Here is a 24,389-nt window from a genome sequence, read left to right on the forward strand (position 1 = left end):
CGAGAAAACCCACGAGCACAGTGTTTGGCCACCACAAAGTCCACACGGCGCGAGCTGGGATCGAACTAGAGACACCAAGCACCGAAGGTGATTCGTCAAAGTAATTAAGCACCAACTCGAAATATTGGTTCCTGAAAGGTGTGGGAAGCTCGATAGAAATTAAAGTATCTACATACAAAAGAAGTTAAGTGAGGTTCTTAGAGCATCATGGAAGATAATAAAGATGATATTGTTTCATCTAAATGTTCGACTCGAACCCAAATTCATGTAGATGCGCTACAATTAAGCCAGTTAAGGAGGAGTAACAGCCAGTACTTGTCCCTTGTGGTTTAGAAAATTAATATGTATATTAATAAGTAACTCCTGCTATGTTGTAACGTACAAGACGTTCACCTTCCAACTATACAACAGAATTCGATCCACGATTCGATTTTTTTTTTATCGATCTAATACAGTTCAGTCATCCAACAAGCTTCTGTAAAATGAAAAACTTCGGTGTAAAGGGTCTCGCAAGTATGAAGCCTTGCTTCCATTTCTATCCTACAGCTCCTTCGTGGCTAAGCGGTTAGTGTACGCGCCTTTGGACTCGGAAACCTGGGTTCGATTCCCTCGTTAAGCTATAGCTCCACGTCTCATATAGCCTCATTGCTGAAAGGAAGGCTAAACTTAAAATCAAATGAAATCAAAATCATTATCTTATAATCCAACGGCCAATACTGAGAGAGTTATTGCATAATGCCTTGCGCAACTCCACCAAGCTCAAAGCTCTGCTTTGTTTTGCTGCCAACGTTATTAGTAGATTCCGCCCTTAATAATCTCGATGTACCCTTACTCAGGTCTTGGGACTCATTGTGGTCTGTTCCAGAATGAGAGCGCCCTAAATGCAATCTGGTTAGCGCGCCTGCCTTTGATGCAAAGGGTACTGGGAACGGACGTAAGCATGGGGGAGCCACTGGGTCCTGATCCCTTTCCAAAAACTTAATAAATTAACATAGATTGGTACACTTTCTCAATGAAACTAAAACTTGTTTAATAAAGAAATGATTGGTGTAGCATGAAAATTTGACCTTACACTTCATCTGTACTGTTTTCCTTATAAAACAATTCAATTTTATCGTCTTTTCGGATGGGGAATAATACCCATTCAATACTACATAGATGGAGTGGCGTATAGTATTGGACCTCCCAAAAGCTAGGACACTGCCCAACCATATTTACTGGGTGCTACCTGGTCCTGGGTTCTATTCCTAGCAGGGCCGTGCCGTGGAAAATCAGCGCCCGGGGCGAGAGTATACGACAGCGCCTCCATACATATATTCCAAGTAATTTCCCCTACCTTTTTTCGTTTTTTATCCCGAATTTTTCGCCCCCCTTACTTCGGCGCCCGGGGCCGTCGCCCCGCTGAACACATTTACTGGTTCGGATTTCACGTTAAACTGTATATCTCTGTCCATATATCGTCGATTGAAATTGAACTGCAATCAAGGAACTGGATGAGGAGCGCCCTTTACCTTTAATAACAACTTACAAACGATTTCATTTCACTGTCAATAACAACAACATTTAAGTGACATTTGTTCCCATTTTGTCTTCAACACTTTTGTCAAGCTGAAATTGCTAAAGGTAATTTTCCTTCTACACTCTAAAACATTTCTGCAAAATTATAACGAAACACTGTCAAAATTATGCTGTCATTATTTCACTGTTAAATTTCACTCCAGGACAAGTAATAGTGATTATTGTTGAGTAACAATGATCTAATCGAGGATAAGCTCATAAAATGAAATCTTTTCAAGCAAACGATTTCAAAATATACTAATTACAACTAGTAAAGGATATTTCATTTTAAAAAGTCATAAATGAACAAAAAAAAAAAATGTTTTCACGGAAACAATACGTTTTAGTTTCTAAAGAAATTAGTTCGAAGTAACGCCATCTGTGCAATGTAACAAGTTCCTCGTTTTCTCTTAAATGTTCCATGTGCATGCCACGCCATTGTTGTAAACACTTTAAACGTTCTTCAACGCAAGTATTGTTCATTTTGTGTTCGTGTGACTTTTCACCTCTATCAGACGAATTTTTTCGCATTCTGGTTTCAGAAGATTTTTCGTTTCTTCCTCATTTCAAACCCCCGCCACACAAAAGTATTAAAAGAATCACAAAATGAGTGGGTGGAGTCTAGCGATGAACTTTTTTTTTTTTTTTTTTTGCCTTCTCACTATAAAATATAAAATGTTGAACAAGAACTCCACCCTGCTCGTGTGGCCGTTAATTATTAACCCTGTTAATTTTAGTTCTCGTGGTTAGCGCCTCCTCTTCTACTATTAAGACTCTTCCATGCTCTCTCTTCTTTTTTAATAAGAAAGATGAAAGAAGAGAGAGGAAACGATTTGTTAGGACGAAGCTTTGTCACAATCTCTGATGCAATGATGGAATTTTTTGGTCATATTCGGTTTTCTTAATAACTTTGAACTAAATAAACACCTTTCATAAAATGCTTGTAATTTTCATTTTCTCCAACACTATGTCCTCTTATTGAACAAAAAAGTGACGGACCTAGTCCGGGACCGGAGGCCTAGGCCCGAGCTTTTTGAGTGACAAAAATAATTTAAGCTATTATTTATATTGGGACCGCGGCGCCTCAGTGGTAGAGCGTTAACCTGTGGCGCATTGGGTCCTTGGTTCGATCCCAGCTGGCGCCAAGTGAACTTTGTGGTGAACAAACACCGTGTACGTGGGTTTCATCTGGGTTCTTCCGTTTCCTTCCACTTTCTTCATTTCTCATGATCACTGTCTCTTTTAGCCTTCCCGTCATAAACGTGGGTCGTAAAACTTAAAGATTTCGTTTCCTTTTTTTATTTGTATATTTTTGAAAGTTTATAGTAAACTCATAATATATCTATCACGGTATAGGTTCTGGCTGATCCTCCCCCGTTTTTATCTTCTAGATCCGCCACTGAAAAAAAAAGCGAAAGCAGTGCTTTATTTTGCTGCATACTTAATTTTAAGATCTTATTCTATCAAGACGTTGAGAGTTTTTCGCGCTTCTCAACTAGGTAGCACGCGCGCTTCTTTGGTACACAGGGTTCCGGTTTCGATTCCCGGTGGGAATGCCCTGAAATTTGAATGAATTACGGAAATTCAGATTTCACTTTAAACTGTAGGTCCACGTTTCATATAGCCTTGACGTTGAAAAGAGACGCTAAATTCCAAATCAGCAACTTGTCAAAAGATTGATGAAGACAGCGAGATAGTAAAATACCTACTTATGTCAAATAGAGATTTCTTCTAAATAAAGATTCCGTATCAGTAAGGTTTCCCGTTTCTCTCTCTTTCTTTTTGTTCGGAATCTAACATTCCTTTCCAATTGAATAAAATGAAATCTTTCAGTTTAACGTCCCACAATTATGCCCTTAAGGCTAAGGGAAACAGATGATTAAGGCAAATAAATGATGGTGATAGAGTTTGTAGAATGAGAATGCGGGAAGAAAAGGGAGTACCCGAGAAAACCTACGAAGAAGATGTTGTCCACCACAAACTTACTTGATCGGAGATCGAACCGGAGACCCTACGCACCAGAGATAAGCGCTCTACCACTGAGCCACCGTGCTTGCCCCCTTTCTAGCTCCGAGGCTATGCAGTATGTGCTCCTACTAAAAACGTTCAAACTCGCGAATTCGACTCTCAAGCTCAACAAATGAGCGCGAGTCTGCGTAAACACGAGTCGTGTAAGTAACTAGCGAGCCAAACTCCGAATGTCTGCATAAGCTAATTACAGCCTCATTCATAGGGTTGCCATATGAATCTTCTTCTTGTTTTAGACTGTAAAGAAGAAGAGATTTTTAGATTTCACAAAAAGATTTATATTGCTCGACAAATTTCTTTGAGACATAGAAAGAAAATATTTCTTTTTACACAACTAAACTTGTCTGGTATGCAACTAGAGAGCAAATATGCTAGCCATTTAGGTCCCAGGAAATTTACAGGTTTATCCCCAATTATCGTTCGTATTAAAATATTGCTGAGAAACTCATAAATGTGTAAAGAGAACCCACAATTTTGTAAAGGCGATTGTTTGCTTTTACGCCAGTACGAAAAGAAGTCATAAATGCAGTAAGTTAATTATGGTTTTGAATTAAATGTGCATTTCTTTTGTTTTGTATTATTTATATTATACGTAATTAGACAGATCGACAACACTTTTCACAAATTATTTGCATATATGTTAAGATATCAACGTGAAACATCTTCCGAAAAAGGGTATATGCACTTCTTCAAAAGGGGGTTAATGCCACGAAACATTTATTTTCTTTCATGAGAGCTTCTACACCATACGTTTGACAATAAGAAAATGATAAATAAAAAATCTGAGAAGACAGAGAATTGAATTAAATTTCAGGAAAACAGAAGGTTACTTTTCAAATCATACACTGAAATCTCTGAATCAAAGTACATAAAGAGACCTTGTGGCCCCTTACTGCATTGTTGTGATATTGCAACAATACGCCACCACGACTTTTTTTTATTCATTTCACACGGACAGTGTACAACAAGTATATACATGCATATAAAATATTTCCGGCAATTCAACATAATGGAATAATTGTAGCGTGTGTTCATTTGTAATTACAAAAAAGGAAAAAAAAAAATAATCCCATATGCATTTTTCTTTCCGAAGGACGCGTGGGAAAATGAGATAACTTCCTTTGAGGGTCTTCGAACACTTTTAAGTCTCTTAGACAAACAAAAGAACATCGTTCTGGAAACACGTTTCTCTAATATGTAGTTGCAACTGAGAATTTATATGAATTGGAATTATATTTATATTTTTGAAGGACAAAAGAAGGAAAAACATGTTATGTAGGCCAGTTTTAAACTCCATTCATAGGTCAGTGATGTTTGAATGCCAGACATATTATACACATTAATTCCTCGAACCATACGCTGGGATATTTCTCAGTTATAGAGTTCAGAATTTTGCAATGTATTTCATTTTTGCATTTTTGAGTTCCAGATTACCTTTTACGTTAAAAAAGAGATGAGTTATAATAATGAATAAAAAGAGTTATCTAAGTGCAGTGGCTGATGTAGTAGGCAACAAATGGGAGGGGGGGAAGCAACCAGAACTCAGACTATGTAATTCATGAGTTTACTATAAACTTTTCAAAAATACACAAATAATAGCTTAAATTGTTCTTGTCACTAAAAAAAACTGGGGGTGTAGGCCCCCCGGCCCCGGATCGAACCACGGACTCCATACAAAAGCGTTCTACCACTGAACCACTGTGCCTCTCATAATAGTTATTGAAAGCTTACAGTTTACAGGCTTCAAATGAAGTACAATTCAACAGTCACACCCCAATATCAAAACTGGAGTCACGATTCTTTATAATAACTATTAGATTACCAAAAAGGTTACCCACACTGAGAAAAAAAGGACTAGGATTTCCGTGTGGATACATCGTATTTACGCGGGTGCGCTCCTTAAGTAATGTAATTTCATGTATAAAAGTACAGCAAGAGGGAACACCATGCCAAGTCTGGAGTTCGGCGTCGAACTAGACTCGCTGTGATTGGATAATTTTATTCACATGATTGGTTTCGTGTTGAAAACTATTACTCTCGTAAGGTAGGGAGTCACAGATTTAGAAAGAAGCAGGAGGGAACAATCGTAGGAAGGTGGTAACAACATTATATACTTAAGTTACCACCGTCGGAATTGGTATGGCGTTAATTCTAGATTTGAAATGGTGGTCCTACAATACAAAATTTTCGCTGGACGGTGGTGTAGACAGTACTACGGATGAAACAACATTGCTTAATGAGGTGACGCGCGTAACCTGGTAAAAACAGCATTTACATGCCGACTGGAGTATGCATTTCTCTCAGTGCATAAGAAAAAACGAGACAGTCTAACTCTAGTTTCGTACAATGAGAAATATCCGTTCTCCGGACAGCGGTATATTGTACAAATATACGGAATCCTCTTGCTTACTACTAAAATCAGTATGGAGCATGCGTTATCCATATGCTACATACGCACTGCCCTTAGATGTTACATCATGTCGTTGCAGGATGTCTGATATCTAACAGTTTTCCGTATATCACATGCATCTACTTATGTTACATTCATCAGCTATAGATATGTTATATACGTGCATTTGTATGTAAGATCCTGACCGCGTATATTGTTTCATACGGAAAGTACGTATAGATGGAACACTTATACGGAAAGTATTATAAAACATGCGTTTTCAGTTATACGTCTGCAGTACGTTAAGTGCAAAAACTACAGGAAATGCGCATGTAACCTACCTTTTTAAATACGCCACCTTCATTTTTTTCTTGGGGGCCGCGGTGGCTCAGTGGTAGAGCGTTCACCTCTGGTGCTTGGGGTCCCGGGTTCGATCCTAGCCCCCGCCAAGTGAACCTTGTGGTGGACAAACACCGTGTGCGTGGGTTTTCTCGGGGTTCTCCCACTTTCTTCATTCCACCATTTCATTCATTTCTCATATTCACCGTCTCCTTTAGCCTAACCGGCATAATCGTGGGACGTAAAACTCAAAGATTTAATTTCATTCTTTTTACATTTTTTTCTCAGTGCTAATGACCAAAGTACTAATACTGTCAAATCAACATGCAGTTTGTTGTTCAATGAACTGAGTCCTTATTGTACAAAGAGTATACATTGAAAATGATATTTTTTAAAAAAATAAAATCTGGTTATGAATTCCTACTCAGTTGCCTAAGGAGATGTCTCAATGAGATTTCTTTCCTGAAACATTTATTCTGCTGTCACAACAAACCAACACAAACTTCAACTTGGGGGAAGAGAGGAATCCATGTATGTCATAAGAATAGATGTTACTATATTTATTTTTATTGTTTCCATTATATACAAGCTTCTTTAAATGACGGCATTTTAATGTTATTTACTGCACCTTTCCACAGCCTAAAAAAAATTAGTTTTTTTTCACTCGGAAGAAATAACCTCATTTTTTACTCTATCTTATGATTCTCTTGTTAAGGTTCGGTTACATGAAAACAAGAAAACCAATTAATACTGTGAAAAAAAAAAAAAACAACGCAATGGACTTTCTGACTCGGGCGTTGGATCTTAAATCTCTCCCCCTCCGTCTCCTCCATAATTTTTTCCTTTTCTTTTTCAATGTGTCTTCAGACGATTTAAATTGCTTACTGACAAAATTTATGCTCCGCTCTCTTTTAGTAAAAAGGAAGCCCATTTAACGTTTTTCGAAATGAGAACAAGAAATCTAAACAAAAGAACATAGCTTTTGTCTTTTCGTTTAGACTTAATCTGTGTTATGTACTCACTCTAGAGGGTTTCCAAGGGATATTTCTTCTGCTCGGAAAGAAATAATCTGTGTTGCAAACTTTAGAACAAAACATTAACATTTTCTTCCTTTAAAATGAAATTGAATATTACTATCATCATGGCCGCCCTCAGAGGGGATTGGATCCTTCTTATTGATTTTCAAAAGGGTGTCCAGTTCTTGGAAATATATGTCAAAACATGCTAATTTGTTCTCGCATACTGCGGGATATTAAAAAAAATGCATTAAATATTATATAGCATTATACTTTATTTACTATAGTTAATAAGGATATGTGTGTAAATAATTATGTGCACTCCGCACCAAAGTACGTGTGTGTTCAGGGATGTACTTCTGTGTCGGTCTTCTCCCTTAACCTCCTTGCAAAAAATCCTGTGAGCGTCTCTGATCATCACTGTTATATATCAGATTAAGCTAACAGCCTCTTTAGCCTCAAATGCAGGGCCGCAGTGGCTCAATGGTAGAGCGTTCACCTCCGATGCATATGGTCCCTGGTTCGATCCCAGCTCGCGCCAAGTGAACTTTGTGATGGACAAACACCGTATGCATGGGTTTCCTCGGAGTTCTCCCGTTTCCACCCACTTTATTCATTGCACCATTTCATCATCATCACCGTCTCCTTTAGCCTAGCCGGCATAAACGTGGGACGTAAAACTCAAAAATGTCATTTCATTTTTTCTTTAGCAAATGCAGATTCTTGGAAAAGTTCCTCTTGCCCAAAGAACTTCCTGACCATATGACAATGTGTCCAAAGCTACTTATTTTTGAAATTTCGCAAATGTTTTGTGTTTATCTGTTCCAATTGTGTCATAGTGCCTTCAAGGACAACAGCTGTAGTTGTAACTTTTTGACATCACCATGTCTTTCTCATAGTACCTTTATACTTGCTTTTTTTCGGGCCTAAGTGTTAGAAGCATATACGTATGTTGCGACTAAGTGGAACTCATATATCTATGAGTTACTTCTTGGTCAATTTTGTTCATAAGGGGGCATGGTGACTCAGCGGTAGAGCGGGTCCCTGGTTCGATCTCCGGTGACCACATTTTGTTCCACCGATTCTTCCACATACCTTAATCACCCGTCTTCCTTAGCCTAAGGGGCATAATCGAGAGACATTAAATTCAAAGATTTCATTTCATTTCAATGTCGTTAATGATACAAATGTTCAATCTGCTGGCAGGTATCGTTAAATCTGTTCTAATTTATTCTTATCATTATTTTCTGTTAACAAGTATCTGAAATATTTATTTCCTTTCGACTGATGTTCTTCTGTTTTCTTAGTGAATAATTCGAGAATAAATAAACAGTGAATATAAAATAATTCTCCTTGGTCCAACAATTTGAATTTTAGGAAATACTTCTTGTCGGCTACACCTTTCGAACTGGTCGTAGGTTTCGTAAATAAACAACAAATGACCGTATACATTTCCTCTGTTTGCAGTGCAAGCGTTATACTATTTTGCAGACTTATAGTTTTGCATACGAGTTACGTTGCGTAATGCAATTTATACATAAAAAAACACGGAACAAACGTTGAGTGCTTATGAAAATTTGTACTACTTTTATTGAAATAAGTTTCAAGCATTCAAAATAGTCATTTTCGGCACAGTTTTTTTTTTCAGTAGACATTTTAAACCTCCTGTTAGTCCACAGTGATAAGTACGTACATTTGCTGGGCCCTCTAAAGCTTACTTAAGAGTCTTCATCCCGGCGAAATTAAAAATACCACTAATTTTACAGTAATTATGTGATAACTTCAAATAGATAAAAGATAATTGAAATATGGAACAAGAGCGCCCTAGACAATATTATTTTGCGTGAGGTATCGTTATCACAAGTCACCTAGTGGCTTTCTGTTTGCAGCTGTTTAGAATCGCGAAAATAAATTCCGATTTTCAAAATGGCTCGAAATCGAAAGCAGATAAGTGAGTTGTGATAACGGTTTCTCATGTAAAATAATATTGTCTAGGGCGCTCTTGTTCCATATTTTGATTATCTTTTATCTATTTGAAGATATCACATAATTACTGTAAAATTAGCGGTATTTTAATTTCGCCGGGATGAGAACTCTTGATTTTTTTTTATAATAACTAATAATAACGGTTGGAGAATAACAATCTGAAATCCCTTCCTACTTTCCCACGCCCGCTTATATCTCTAGAAACGAATTTCAAATATGCTGAAGATAACCTGAAGTGGTTCAACATGTTTCAGGATGCTGACAAGACGTTTATAGGAACCACGATGAATCTAACAGCTGTAATAGGTTTTGTTCTCAAAGATAATAGGAGGACCAAATTCCCATCATGCCTTCCTTGTGTGCTTCTTTTCAAAAACAAAAAGAAAAACGCGTTTACTAACACATGTGTTTGATTGTGAGTATGAATGACCGACTGAAAAAAAGAAAAGAGAGAGACAGAACATAGCTCCATTAAATGACGGAGTAATTTATGTTAGAGCAGAAGCTTCTCCGTAAATCCATTTGTTTTTATTTTTATTTCATCTGCTCCGTCATCAACTTCTCTCCTTTTCATCATCATCCTGAAATAGATTCGTTTTTTCTTATTTTTTCAAGAACGTTAATTCTTTTTCTGTTGATCTCTCTCTCTCTCTCTACTTCATACGATGCTTTTTACTCTAACTTAGTTCCTTTGTAAGAATCAAAAATGCCGCTTCGTTCACTTGTCTTTCTTTGGCCCCTGTAATTGCAGTGTTGCCAAAATCTACAGAAGAAAAGCTATAAATTATCAAATACAGATGAATCTGCGAATATCCGTACCAATATACCCTTCTTCGGGTTAACTTTATTTGTGGATACGATTCATGTGAATGTTCATGAAAAGATAAGAATTTCCATGATCATTCTTCGAAGCATTATATATTCCTGACTTCTTGTATGATTAATGTGTAGTCCCGGATTCGATTCTCGGTAGGAACACTCGGTCAAAAAAATGCTTTTTCAGGCAGACACTTTAAGTGAAGTTTTCCTGGATTTTCCTCATTCACACCAGGCAAATGCTGAGATAATACCTAACATACAGGTAGCCGGCAGCTTCCTTCCTTCCCTTTCCTTGGATAGTATTACCGCCGAGGGATGTTATCCCTCAAACGTGACGGGTTAACATGGCCATAGATGCCGAGAGCCCAGAAAAATCTAAATCCTAATTCTAATTAACACGTGATTAGTTTCGGAACATATAACAATCAGAGTAAAATTATATTTCGTTGGATTTCAGTCTGCTTTTAAACCCAATACTAAATAAGAGTGTGATATTGGTTTTATGCTAGTTTTTTTGAGGTAGCTTATTCTTCTCCCTCAAAGAACTTGAATATTTCTTTTATTTGAACTCTGTTTTTGAGGCGACTACCTTTCCCATCAATGGATTTTATTGCATTTCATTAAGACCAGTTGACTTGCACGCTCAATGATTTCTCGAACGAGAGTTCAATCAATCCTACTGTTTATAAGATAAAGGCTCGTCTTTCATGATATACTAAAGAAAACAAATCACATAATGTTACCGTTTTACTATGGGTGTATTTCTATTTGAAAACAGAATGACTTTTGAAGAATGCAATTTTCATGTCACCCTGTATATCAGCTTTGTCACCGTACATTAAGGTGCAATATTTCGATGTACCGATCAATGTTTTTCGATATATCGATATTTTTGATATTTTTCGATATATCGATAAAATTTTAAATTTTCGACATATCGGTAACATATCGACATTTTCGATAAATTGATAAAATTTTGATATTTTCGATATATCGATAAAGCTAATATTTTCTCGATATTGATTTTCGTCGGATATCACACAGTCCCAGACTGCATTGCTAAATAAACAACAAAGAGATTAAATTAATTGCGCAGGTTGACTATAATATATACACGAAGATAAAACTCAAGTGCATTTAGTCGAAAATTCCGTAGATTTCGGCTACAGACGGCTTTCCTGGAGCTACTCCTATCATGGCAAGAGAACTGCAATCCTAGAATATACATCTTGTGGTGAAGATTTTCTGGACTGTGATGTCTGCACACAACTATAGTCCAGAAGGTATAAAGTCGTTGGCTTCCCGCGCTTAGACCTGCTCGTCACTGGGACTGTGGTAAGAGGGTAGCCAATTACCACCAACTTTCTACTGCGGTCAGCGAGTCACGAGTAACCAAGCTGGCCACTCCCCATAAACGTCACTACAACTTTTCGCGGGAAACCAACGACTTTATACCTTCTGTACTATAGATAACGTTTATAAAAGTACATAACCGTAATTTTCTGTATTCTGCAAGTGCCAATGGAGAACATATAATTTCAGTCTACTTGCGGCTGTACAGATTACCCTGACTAAGCAACAAACCTGTACGTACCCTGGTACAGAAAATATTGTGCGACGCAGTATCCTGCTAAATTTCGTCTGTCCGGATTTTCTAAACTAAAAATCAGCTTTTGTTTTCTTTCAATGTTGGTGTTGTTGATAAATTAAGTTCTCTACTTCTACTATATTCAACACTAATAATAGCTATTTTATTCATTTATCTTACCTTAAATTTCCTCTCTAGTTGTTAAAGTCTGATTTCCTACTAGAACTACAACTAAAATAAGCTTTCCCAACCAATCATGCACATGCATTACATGTATTGGTAGTCAAGAAAAGTTCTAATAAGTGCAGAACTATTAATGGACTACCAGTTATTACTGTCTCCTTTCCTTCTGATCTAAATATCTACTGGTTTAGGTAAAAATAAAGGGTTTGACTTACTCAACTTACCAGCATCTAGGATTCTCTGTTTTACGCTGTGTTGTCTCCCGTGCCAAAACTGCCAAGCTTTGATTTCGTCTTCCGGACTTTTTTCCTCTCTAAACATGAGCATAACGACGCTCTGGAAAGAAAAAAAAGAAAAAGAAATCAGCACATTTACTAATTTGTTAAGATTTAAAAATTTCTAGTAGAGAATTAATAGAAAAGAAAGCACCAGGATATCTTAGTTCATGCACATGGAATTGTCTGTGGACATGTGGACTAACAACAAAGGTGCGCAGATTTCCTAATTATGGGTCACAGAAAAATCCCATTGTTGAGTCACATAATATATATATTTTTTTTTAAAAAAAATCTAAATATGTAAAAACTATTTCTTGTTAAGTGGAATTTTCATAAAATGCCACAGTACTAGAGAGAATACTTGTCTCCTCACCACCCACCTTGCGTACGACAATGCCAAGCCATATGTGGCAAAAAGGACGCGGGAGACCCTTCACCAACTTGGTTGGTAAACACTATAATGCACCATATTTACCAGACCTTGCGCCAAAATATTATTTATTACCTTTTTCCATTCCCTCAGCAACCACTTCCGTCGGAGACCATTCGCAAATGAGTGAGATCTGCGGAATGCACGTAAAGCAGATGCATAAACCACTTTTTAAAAAAAGAAAAAAAGAAAAAAGTGAAGCTGTATTAGGGACCTTTTGGCTAAGGAAAACGGATGATTACTGAAAGTGAATTGATAGAATGAAAATGCAGAAGAAACGGGAAACCCCGAGTAAATCCACTACCACGATGTTATCCATTACAAACTCAAATGGGCCGAAATCAAACCACGGACCTTTCGCACCAGAAGTGAACATTCTACCTCTAAACGACTGTAGCCATCATGAACCGCTATTACTCCAGCAATTATTTGTCACTCAATAACGATTGCATATAATATTATATTTCTTTATTTTTCCAGAAACCTGTTGCTCTATAAACTATTTAAAAATATCATAAGCACATTCCTCATTGTGTTGATACAGTACTATTTCTACAATCGTTACCAGAGAATAATTCTGTATCGCATAACTTTTGATTGGTTGCATGGTTCTTCCGGAATACCCTAAGGATCAATATTTGGATAGATTCTTTTTGTCCTAAACACGGTGAACTTAGTGATATTGGAAGATCCTAACAGAAATTTTCCTGTATTCTATACCTATTGCAGAAAAGTCACAGAACATGTTGATAATGTGGTCTAAAACGATAATGACGCATTTATTGTGCTAAAAATAGAAAATAAAACAACTTCGATATCTGAAAATGAAGAAATGAAATATTTCAGTTTAACATCCCACAATTATTTTCTCTAGGCTAAGGGAGTCGATGATTAAGGCAAGTGAATGATGATAGAAGAACTGGTGGAATGAAAAATGGGAGGAAACGGGAGCACCCTGAGAAAACCAATAGACAGGATGTTCTCCACCACAAATTTACTTAGTGGGACCCAACGCACAAAGGTAAGCACTCTTCCACTGAGCCATCATGCCACACTTATTTCGATATTTAAAGAAGATTACGTTTTGAATTTAACTCCTATTTAGGGATGCGTACGAGACGAGTCGAGACACGGCTTTTCCAATAGAGAAATATACACTTTTCGAGTCGAGACATCACTTTTACAGCACATTTTCGAGACGAGACATCCTCAAATCTTGTCTCGTGCGCATCCCTACTCCTATTCAATACGTTTCGCATGACGACAATTATATTGTGCCTTCCTACCTGGTGTAATGCTTAGGGCTTGTCTTTGGTGCACGAATTCCCGGACTCGATTCTAGGCGGAAGAGCATCGAACGCACTATGCTGGTTCAGATCCCATTTTCAACTCTAGGGGTCCTGGGTTCGATCCCGGTGGGGCACTCGGTCCAAAAAGTGTAAAAGCTTTTTTTTTAGGCCAGCATCCTGAATAAGGTTTTTCTGGATTTTCCTCATTCACACCATGTAAATGCCGGGGTCGTACCTAACTTATAGGTCCCAGGCCGCTTCCTTTCTTCCCTTTCCCCGGATAATGTGCTCGCCTAGGATAATGTGACGTCATCCCTCATACGTGACAGGCTAAATGGCTATAGATGCCGAAAGCCCAGAAATCTTTCAACTCTAGGTCTCTTCTTCCATAGCCTCATTGTTGAAAATGAGCTTAAATGCAAACCAATAAAATAAATCAACATTTATATTAATCAAGTTTATATAAAATTCTAAAAAAAAACTTTAAAAATATTCATTGTTATCAAAGAGATACGACATTTATCATCGGCTACACTTGACAAGAAATTTATTTCGTCTTACTAGAACAATATAATTGTTTTCCACTTTTATATTTTGCACAATAGATTAACAATTACTTTAATCAGAGTTTTTGTATAATCAATTCATCTACAAAAACATGTAATCAAACAAATAAAAAATGAATAAAACTCGTTTAATGAATTTGACCTTTTGGGATATATATACACACACAATACCTTGAGAACAAGTTTCCAATTATTTGGCACAATCTTGTTCATTAATAACGTATAGAAGAAAAAAATTTTTACATCATTTTCTGAGTCATTTTCTAAGTAAAATTACCGCTTAGACTGACAAATTCATCAGGAACGTCCAATTACTCGCTCTCAGCATAAATCAAGCCTTGGCTTATTAACCATTTACGCAGCTCTCCAAGTGTTGACAACCGATTTTTAAACGTTAACATTCACTGCCTTCGGGAAGACTTCTTCTCTGGAGTGAACAAATCAAAACAGATGGTTGTTGCAACTGAGGTCAAAATCTCTTTCGCTAACAAAACATTGGATGATTTCCAAGAATGGTTTCTTTCCTGCTATGACATTTTCGTATTTTAAACAATACTAGCAAAATGCCCATCACCCCTTAGAAGTACCAATGGGGGCTGAATTTGGGTTTAAACGGCATCGGAAGTGTTACTGTTCATCTCAGCGACCCTGAAAACTATGGATTCGACACTAATATCAGTCATTTTCGATCATTTTTATACAATATATTTCCACCCTCTCCCTCCCATAAGTTGCAATGATAAAAACCATCCCAGTTCAGAACCTCATCTTTGTTGAAAAGCTGATCGCGATCGGTCGGATGGTTCTAGAGTTATTAAGGCACAAACATAGTCACTTTCATTTATATATATATATATCATAGGTTCATTTCTCACACGAAATATAAATGCATTATTATCTACAAATTTCAATGATTCTACATTATCAAAGAGGTTACGAAATGGGAAATAGTGCCAATGTTGTTTTCTATTTCCAGGTAAGCGGTAGTACTGCTCGAGAAAGACGACCGAGTAGTGTTTTTTTTTTTCTTTAAGACAATCAGCTGAAGTTCATTGGCGTTGTCCGGCAAAAATTCTTTAAAATTCCATGGTCGTCGAAACATGTCCAGAAAACGCTGTATTTATTACCACAATGCTGTGATTACGCTCTCCTAAAATAAACCTGCACCGAATCGTTTATAAAATACTGTTTCTCAAACGGTCAGCTCGGCCGCGGTGGCTGAGTGGGAGAACGTTCACCTCTGGTACATGGGACAATCGGTTCGATCCCACTTCGCACCAAGTTAGTTTAGTGGTGGACAAACACCATGTGCGTGGGTTTTCTCGGGGTTCTCTCGTTTCCTCACATTTTCTTCATTCCACCATTTTATTCATTTTTCATTGTCACCATCTGCTTTAGACTAGCCGGTATAAGCGTGGGACGTAAAACTTAAATATTTCATTTTCATTTCATTTTCGAGCGATCAATTGTAAAACTAGATACACTGGTAACGAAAGTGGATAGAAGCGCTGACCACATATCACCTAACTAAAAACTGTTTGATTGTCATAATATTTCCTCCGCTTTAACACCAGGTATTCGGTTTCAATTTTTTTTAAAAAAATAATCTAACACAAAAGTTTGCAACAATGTTTTAAATTCTTCCATTACCTCTACAACATATTCTGTAATTATGGGTAGTTTTTAAACTCTTGGATAGGGAGTCGAGAAATAAGTGGACAAGGCGCAAGAGGGGGAGAGAAAGAAAAAGGACATGTAGAGATTTAATGAAGCAACCCGAGGTCCAACCATCCAACACCTGTATGATGAGTACATCCATACAAGAGCAACACAGCCGTAAAATAACGTTGCGTGAGAACATATATTTATGGCTTACACATACTTATGAATAAAGAGACAACTAACATTAATTTAAAGAAAGCAACACACAACACAACAACTACGCTCTCTATTACATTACAATACAAGAACAACACAAAAAACTGTATAAATTTAGTTGTCTCTCGTAAAGATTTAAGATTTTTTTTTTAATGATTTCTGAAGAATGAAGAATGGGACATATCTGTATACAAATGAATCCACATTTTATTTTTATTTATTTTTTTAGAAAGTTATTTATTTGAATCTTCTCATTACTTGCGTTTTGATTTTCAATTGTTGGGACAATTAGGCTTATTCATCAGGACTAGAACCAATCTATTTTGCACCTGGTGTTTATTCAATTGAGATATTCAAACTCAGATATTCGTGGTTCATTTTCTTGTAATTTAAATAACGAAACTGTATCCTAAAAGAATTTTCACCCAACTTTCCAAAATTTAAATCATAATTACAATAGATAATAGGATTATTTTACAAAGTGGACTTACTTCTAAAAATACATTCAAAGATAAATGTGGAAAGGAAAAGAGTGTTATTTGTTTAACTATATATACAGGGTGTTTCAAAACAACATCGACAACATTTGGGAGGTCATTCCTGACACCAAGTTAAGACAAAAAAATATAGACCAACCTGGGTGCACAAATACTTCCTTTCGGAGTTATAGGCTGCCGAAAACATAAAGAAATGAACTTAGAAGGTTCATAGCTCTAAAACTATGGAACCTACCGTAGTTGGATAGAGACATTACTTAGGAACTAGTATGTGCCCTATCCAAAAATACATGTTTCAGAACGCTGCGGTACTCATGCAACAATTTTTATAGAGGGAGTTTGGCTACGGGTATATAATTTGAACTAGAACTACTCACCAACTACTTGTGTACCCAGGTTGGTGTATATTTTTCGTCTTACCGTGGTGTCAGGAATCATCTCCCAAACGTTGTCGGTGTTGTTTTGAAACATCCGATATATATAGGGCCTATATATATCCGTGGATCTAGGATATGATCAAGGGAAGGGCTAAACCATAGTTTGCGGCTGTATCCAGTGTAAAGTAGGATTGAAGCCCATTTTATCCAGTGTATACCTGAGCGTCAAGGGGGGGGGGCTATAGCCCCTATATAATTTGAAACTCAAATATTCAGACTCGTTATTTGTCTCTTTGCTTCATGTTGATGCTCCGAGAGGTACTCCAGTGAGCAATCTAGTTATTTAAATGTGTTTATATCATGATGTTAAAATTGGTTGAGGAGGGTTAGATGGCTGAAATCAAAGATTGCACCTGAAGATATGAAAGCTCAATTGAGATAAAGAAATCGGAAAGAGACTAAATTTGATGCGCTATGACGTGAATAATTATATGACGATATTTTTTTCTTAATTTCACCTAGAAGTTAACATAATTCTTCCATTTCATGAGAAGTCTACAAAGGAAATGATATAACAACATTATTGAAGTATATGGTGTAATGAATTGCACATCTTTTAAACGTTGATAAATAGTCTTAATTTATTTCTACAGACATTTTATAAATTTATAATTTTATAACATGTATTACGAAACACTCAAATAGTGTTTAAGATCGAAGATTTGGGCAAATTTGTGTTGTATACCAAACGCGGGAAATTTCTAGTCTCATTTCGAATTTGAGAATGTACTTGTCGCCTAGGTTTCTTTTCTTTTTTTTTAAGCCAGATGACACTGACGAATCTAGAAGATAAATACTGGAAGGGCTGCCAGAACGCAGCCTATGATACGTATAAGAAAATAATATTTTTCTAAGAAAATAATATTTTTGTCCTCTCGCCTGTAAACCTACGAAAATGGAGTTACGTTCCTCTTGTTCTCATGCGACGATATGAGAGAAGTAATTTCGATATGACACTAATGTTCAATGCGATAAAAGTTGTATCCCAGAAAACATTGAGCCTGAATCACATTTCAAATAAGTTTCTCTTCGCCATAGACCGGTACTTCTATTTTTGTTATAGTTTAATCTACAAACCTCTGCTTGCTTATAATAATAATAATAATAATAATAATAATAATAATAATAATAATAATAATAATAATAATAATAATAATAAACAATTTTGTTTTAAAGTCACGATGAGCAGCTACTTCGACATATAAAGTAGGCTACCATAAGGAGTCAATAACAAAAAACAAATTTAACTTGCTTTCTACGCCATATGACTTATATAAATCACTTAGTTCTTTCATTAATATAACATACATACTTTTTTTTTTAATAAATATACACCAACGATTAATTTAGTTTCACCACTTCCTGAGAGGCATGAAATTTGTCCTTTAGTCTTCTTCGATATTTTTGTTCCCGTTTCTTCTTCCCAAAAGAAAAACAATTCGTTTTTTGACTTGTTATTTATGACTACGAGTACCGTACGTAACTACTGTATTAATTTCAATGCATTGATTTCGTTTTAATTTATTATTATTAGTAGTAGTAGTAGTAATATAAAGTCATGTTCTTTTAATCAAAAACCTGTTTCGTTGTAAATCAGAGTAACAGGAAATAAATAAAGTTACCCCTTGCTACACACAATTATTCAAGACAAACATTTTGTTGTTCATCAATACGAAATAATTGTAATTGAATTCTATTAATTCTATTTAAAAAAATAAAAGTTATGATAGTTGATATATCCGAAAGCCAAGATTTCAGTGGCGGGCTCCTGAGGGATGTCACATTGGTAAATAAGAATCGTTTTTCCACCAAAAAGTTCACTTGGCGCGAGCTGGGATCGAACCAAGGACCCCATGTGCCAGAGGTGAACGCTATACCATTGAACTACCGCCTCCCAAGTTGAACGATTCTCTAACTAGATTATGTAGGTCTATCAGTACATCGCCAAACACAAATTCTCTCTACATAGCAACCATTTATTATGAAGCTCTCCATGTGAGGCACACCTTAAATGATTTCATAAACAAACTACACTCGACAGGAGAATTTCTACTACGGTTCTCGTTTACATGTATTCTTTGAATTATGAATCACAGAAATCACGATATTAGTGGTGTCGTGCATATTTCTTTTCTTTTGTGGGAGGAACACTACATTATCGTCCTTGTCCAATTTCAATTCCAAACAGCAGGAATAATTGTTAAGTCTCAAAATAAAACACGTAATGTTTCATAAAAATCATTTTTTTTAAATGTACGAAATTTACCCTTAAAAATTTCTTAGAGGTAGAAGGCAAATTCACTTCTTTTCCTGAATTTAACCACAAGTATCAAAGAAATTAAACGCTATATTAGTGAAAATCTCCCAAATTTTTAGGAAAGTTTTCGTTATTTCTATTAGGATCATGCTATAGCTAAGATTGTACTGTTATTCCTTCCATTAATCCACAAAATAACTCTTGAGGGAAAGCATTTTTTAATTTTTTTTAAAGTGGATAGATAGAGGAATTATCTCGCCGAGTACGTTAATGGGGTCAATCTGCTAACTCTCCACAGGTAGTTCACCTCTGGTGCTTGGGGTCCCGGGTTCGATCCCAGCTCCCGCCAAGTGAACTTTGTGGTGGACAAACACCGTGCTCGTGGGTTTTCTCGGGGTTCTCCCGTTTCCTCCCACTTTCTTCATTCCACCATTTCACTCATCTCTCATCATCACCGTCTCCTTTAGCCTACCCGGCATAACCGTGGGACGTAAAACTCAAAGATTTCATTTCATTTCATTTTTCTCCACAGGCAACGGTGACTATCCAGTTTAAAAACTATGGCATATCCTAGCTTCTATGCAACCTGCACAGTAGCAAAGAATTGTTGGGTGCCTATAATTCAAGGATAAGTAACTTTTCTTATTGGAATTATCTCGGCCAAGTTTGTTAATGGAGTAAATCCGTTAATATCTTAAAGGGTAATGGTAGCTATTCATATCTTGTATAAAACCCGTAACATTCCCTAGCTTCTATGCAACCTGCACAGTAGCAAAGAATTGTTGGGTGCCTATAATTCAAGGATAAGTAACTTTTCTTATTGGAATTATCTCGGCCAAGTTTGTTAATGGAGTAAATCCGTTAATATCTTAAAGGGTAATGGTAGCTATTCATATCTTGTATAAAACCCGTAACATTCCCTAGCTTCTATGCAACCTGCACAGTAGCAAAGCAATGATGGTTGCCTATAATTCAATATGTAGGTTTTCTTACTGAAAAGGCCCCTCCGACTATCCAATATATAGAATCGCGAAAATCCTGTTCACTGTCTATTGCAGAGTTTATTTATTTATTTATTCTTTTTAGACCCTTGTGCATGGCCCATTTCATTTACAAGTGAAAAATACCATTGAAACCATGAAGGAATGTTCGTGAGAGTCTATTAATATTTTGAAAAGTTTTAATGTCGTAAATTCACTCTCTTTCTTGTTCCTTATTAGTTGGTTGGTCGGTCCATTGCAATTTAGTGACTCTGTTCAGTAAATATGAGACGAAAACGGAGCCTAATGTTTAAAGTAAATTCGAATCACTACTCGGGTTCTTATCCAAAAGAAGTGTCTTACCTGGAATCGAAACTGGGACCACTTTTATGGTAAAAAGAAACGTTAGACACTCGACCACGGAAGAGTACTTTGGCTAACTTCAACCTCAAGTCTCAAAGAAACCACACTATTTCACGGATATTTTCTAACAAGTAAGAAATAAATTCAATTCCCTTATTCTTAACCAATTTTAACCTCAGACTATGGCAATCATGATTTTAATAAAGAATATGCTGCATTTAATGAAAATCGAATAAGTTTTACAAAAGTTATAGTTAGGGTACTTGATTTGCTACCATGATTTTATCCTTATTTTATACCTCTACAATTAACAGCTTTGAATCTGAAACAAATCGGTTTATTTCGAGTGTCTTACAGGAAGAACACTCCAGGTTTTAGTGAAATTTGATAAATTTTACGAAATTTGTTGAACAGGCACGTAGGCAGAAAGAGGAACAGACCACGAAATGAAATCTTTCAGTTTAACGTCCCATCATAATGTACTTTAGGCTAACGGAGACGATGATTAAGGCAAGAGAATGATAATGGTGGAATTGGTGGAATGAGAAAGTGGGAGGAAATAAAATGAAATGAAATCTTTGAGTTTTACGTCCCACGGTTATGCCGGTTAGGCTAAAGGAGACGTTGATGATGAGTAATGAATGAAATGGTGGGATGAAGAAAGTGGGAGGAAACGGGAGAACCCCGAGAAAACCCACGCACACGGTGTTTGTCCACCACAAAGTTCACTTGGCGGGGGCTGGGATCGAATCCGAGAAACCAAGCACCAGAGGTGAATGCTCTACCACTGACCCACTGCGGCCCCCTGGGAGGAAATAAGGAGTGCCCCGAGAAAACTCAAGGACATGATATTATCCACCACAAACCGGGGACCCTACTTACCAGAGGTAAGAGGTCTACCACTGAGCTACCATGTCGCGCATAGACAGCTTAGGGTTATACACACTTTTTGAGATAACAAAGAGCTCTTCTAATAGAAAAACAAATACATTTTTCGAAACAAAAATTGAAATGAAATCTTTGAGTTTTACGCCCCACGATTATGTCGGTTAGGCTAAAGAATGATGAGAAATGAATGAAATGGTGGAATGAAGAAAATGAAAGGAAACGGGAGAACCACGAGAAAACCCACGAGCACGGCGTTTGTCCACCACAAACTTACTCTTCTAGGGATCGAACCGGAGACCCCAAGCACCGGAGATGAACGCTCTGAAACTGAGCCACCGCACCCCCTAATTTTCGAGACCAGACATCACTTTAAGGATAGGTTTTCAAGACGAGACAAGTCTCAATTCTTGTCTCACGTGCAGCCCTACTGAAGCGTGTGGTAGAAACTCATGCTTGCTTCAATAATGTTTTCAATCATAAATATCACTTTCTCTGCTTGGGCAACTAAACAATGCCACTCCAGTACGTTGAAAATTTATAATCTTAATCATTTATCTAAAGAAAAAAATCGTTTATAAATAGTTTAATAATAAACTGTGATTCTTGAAATACTGATTTCCTAGTGCTCCTTTGTATATTTCTTGTAAATTTAGGCAAAAAAAAAAACAAAAGTTAGAAAGGAAGTGCCGACCATTTCACTGGGAGCTGCAGCTGTTTTTAAGATGGTGCATTTCCTCAATATACGTAGGTATATATCATTCTTTATTTTTCTGACGTTTTAAATTATTTTTCCATTTTTTTTTAAACTTTCCTTCTTTTAGATAAGGGGAAAAATAGAAAAAAGTACATTATCATCATTTTTCTCTGTGTGTAATATTTTCTGAGCGTACATAAAGCTTTTCTTCCAGAGACAGTTAATTGATAATTGACTGTAGTAAATTCTTCGTGTAAACAGAATTCTGAGACAAAACTAGAAGGAAAATATCAAGATACGAAGAAGTAACTAACGCAAAGAGAATGTTTGAAAAAAGAAACAAAAAAAGGATGAAGAAAAACAAGAAGGAAAAATGGAAAGATTACACATGATCCAATTATGGTTAAATGACTGATTAGGAAAGGCAAAGGATGTGACACAGCTTCCTCTTTAATTGTGAAATGGAACGGCCCCGTTCCTCAACATTTACTCAAAACAACTTCATTATTTTTATATATTATAAAATCTGAAAAAAAGATTAATAAAAGCTACTGTTAATAAGTTAGTTTTTAATACAATATAGAAGTAAGAACTAAAAATAAAGTTGTTTTCATTTTATTTTATTTGATTTTTTTTATATGTATAAAAAGGCTAGTCCTTATGCTCGAACATCGCACACGGAGAAAAAACACTCATATGATCTCCCTCGTGGCTAAGCAGTTAGTGTATGCGCCTTTCGCGTGGGAGACCCGGGTTAGATTCCCGGTAGGAACTCATATGGTTCGAATCTCACGCTAAGCCGTAGGTTCACGTGTTATATAGCCTCTCTGCAGAAAGGGAAGCTAAACTGATAATCAAATCAAAATCATCTGATCTTAACCGAGTTTGGAACTTAAGTAGAACTCAATAAGTTTAGTACATATGTGAAATATTTTGTTGAACTAACATCTAGGTCTCTCTTTGTTGGCAATTAAACTTGGTGTTTTGGACTTAGTTTTCGGCACCAACAAGTCCAAGTCCCACACATAATGGCTAGTAAACTCTGGAACCAAAAATTTGCATACTACAATCTTCTCATGTGCTTACATAACTCATCACAATACTAAGTTGGTTCAAATGCAGGTCTCACGCTATTCCGAGCTATTGGTCATCAAAATAGGAATCTGAATGCATTTTCTTTTTTAATTTTTTTTTGACTAAGTTATAAACACAACTTTCCTGGTCAATTACTCAGAAACCAAGAGTATGTATATCACATTATTTCATACTGATGGTCAATTACTAGGAAATTAAGAGTACGACGTACACACATCACATTAATATCAAATAAGTTTCTACCAATTACGTAAACCCAACGAAGGCGAATTTTAACCGCTCTCTCTCTCTCTCTCTCTCTCTCTCTCTCTCTCTCTCTCTCTCTATATATATATATATATATATATATATATATATATATATATATATATATATATATATATATAATTCCTTTCTTCTTTGTTTTGAACGGGGACTAGATGTTAACCCAAATGTTTGTTCTAATTAACATACAAACTTTTGAATCTCAAAATGAAAGGAAATTAAGTATATTGTATCATGTTGTTGTGATTATCCTCTTTAAGATGACTAACTGACACAGACGTGAATAATTGTGGAATAGTTGGACTGAAATTACAAAGCAGAAACTAAAGGATCTAAAGAAAACTTGCGTACAGTTGTCCATCAATAATTTTAATTTGTACTTTCAAGTGACGATGGGAGAAAAGAAAGTATTATGGCCGTTAAAAAAAAAAGAGAAATAATTCGATATCTCAACGGGTTTACACATTTCGTGGCTTCCACATTTATACATGTCTATCCGCGAGTTCATCTTGATGTTATGTACACTCCGCCTAGATGTCATACCATTTGACGTATCCGTATTTAGGGT

At 36.3% G+C, this 24,389-nt stretch overlaps 1 protein-coding gene across 6 annotated transcripts in view; it reads right to left on the reverse strand.

Annotated features, from left to right (window-relative positions):
* grh (grainy head) overlaps nucleotides 1-24,389 on the reverse strand; it is a 603,835-nt gene that overhangs the window by 111,879 nt on the left and 467,567 nt on the right. For 5 of the 6 annotated variants that reach the window (XM_081754667.1, XM_081754669.1, XM_081754656.1 and 2 more), the window contains exon 6: nucleotides 12,121-12,241. In XM_081754667.1, the coding sequence (XP_081610793.1) occupies nucleotides 12,121-12,241 (121 nt within the window). The remainder of the gene's footprint in view (nucleotides 1-12,120; nucleotides 12,242-24,389) is intronic. The other variant, XM_081754663.1, reaches the window with a different exon arrangement.

The sequence above is a fragment of the Thermobia domestica genome, chromosome 1 (assembly GCF_964235325.1).
Source record: "Thermobia domestica chromosome 1, izTheDome1.hap1.1, whole genome shotgun sequence".
NCBI classification, from domain to species: domain Eukaryota; kingdom Metazoa; phylum Arthropoda; class Insecta; order Zygentoma; family Lepismatidae; genus Thermobia; species Thermobia domestica.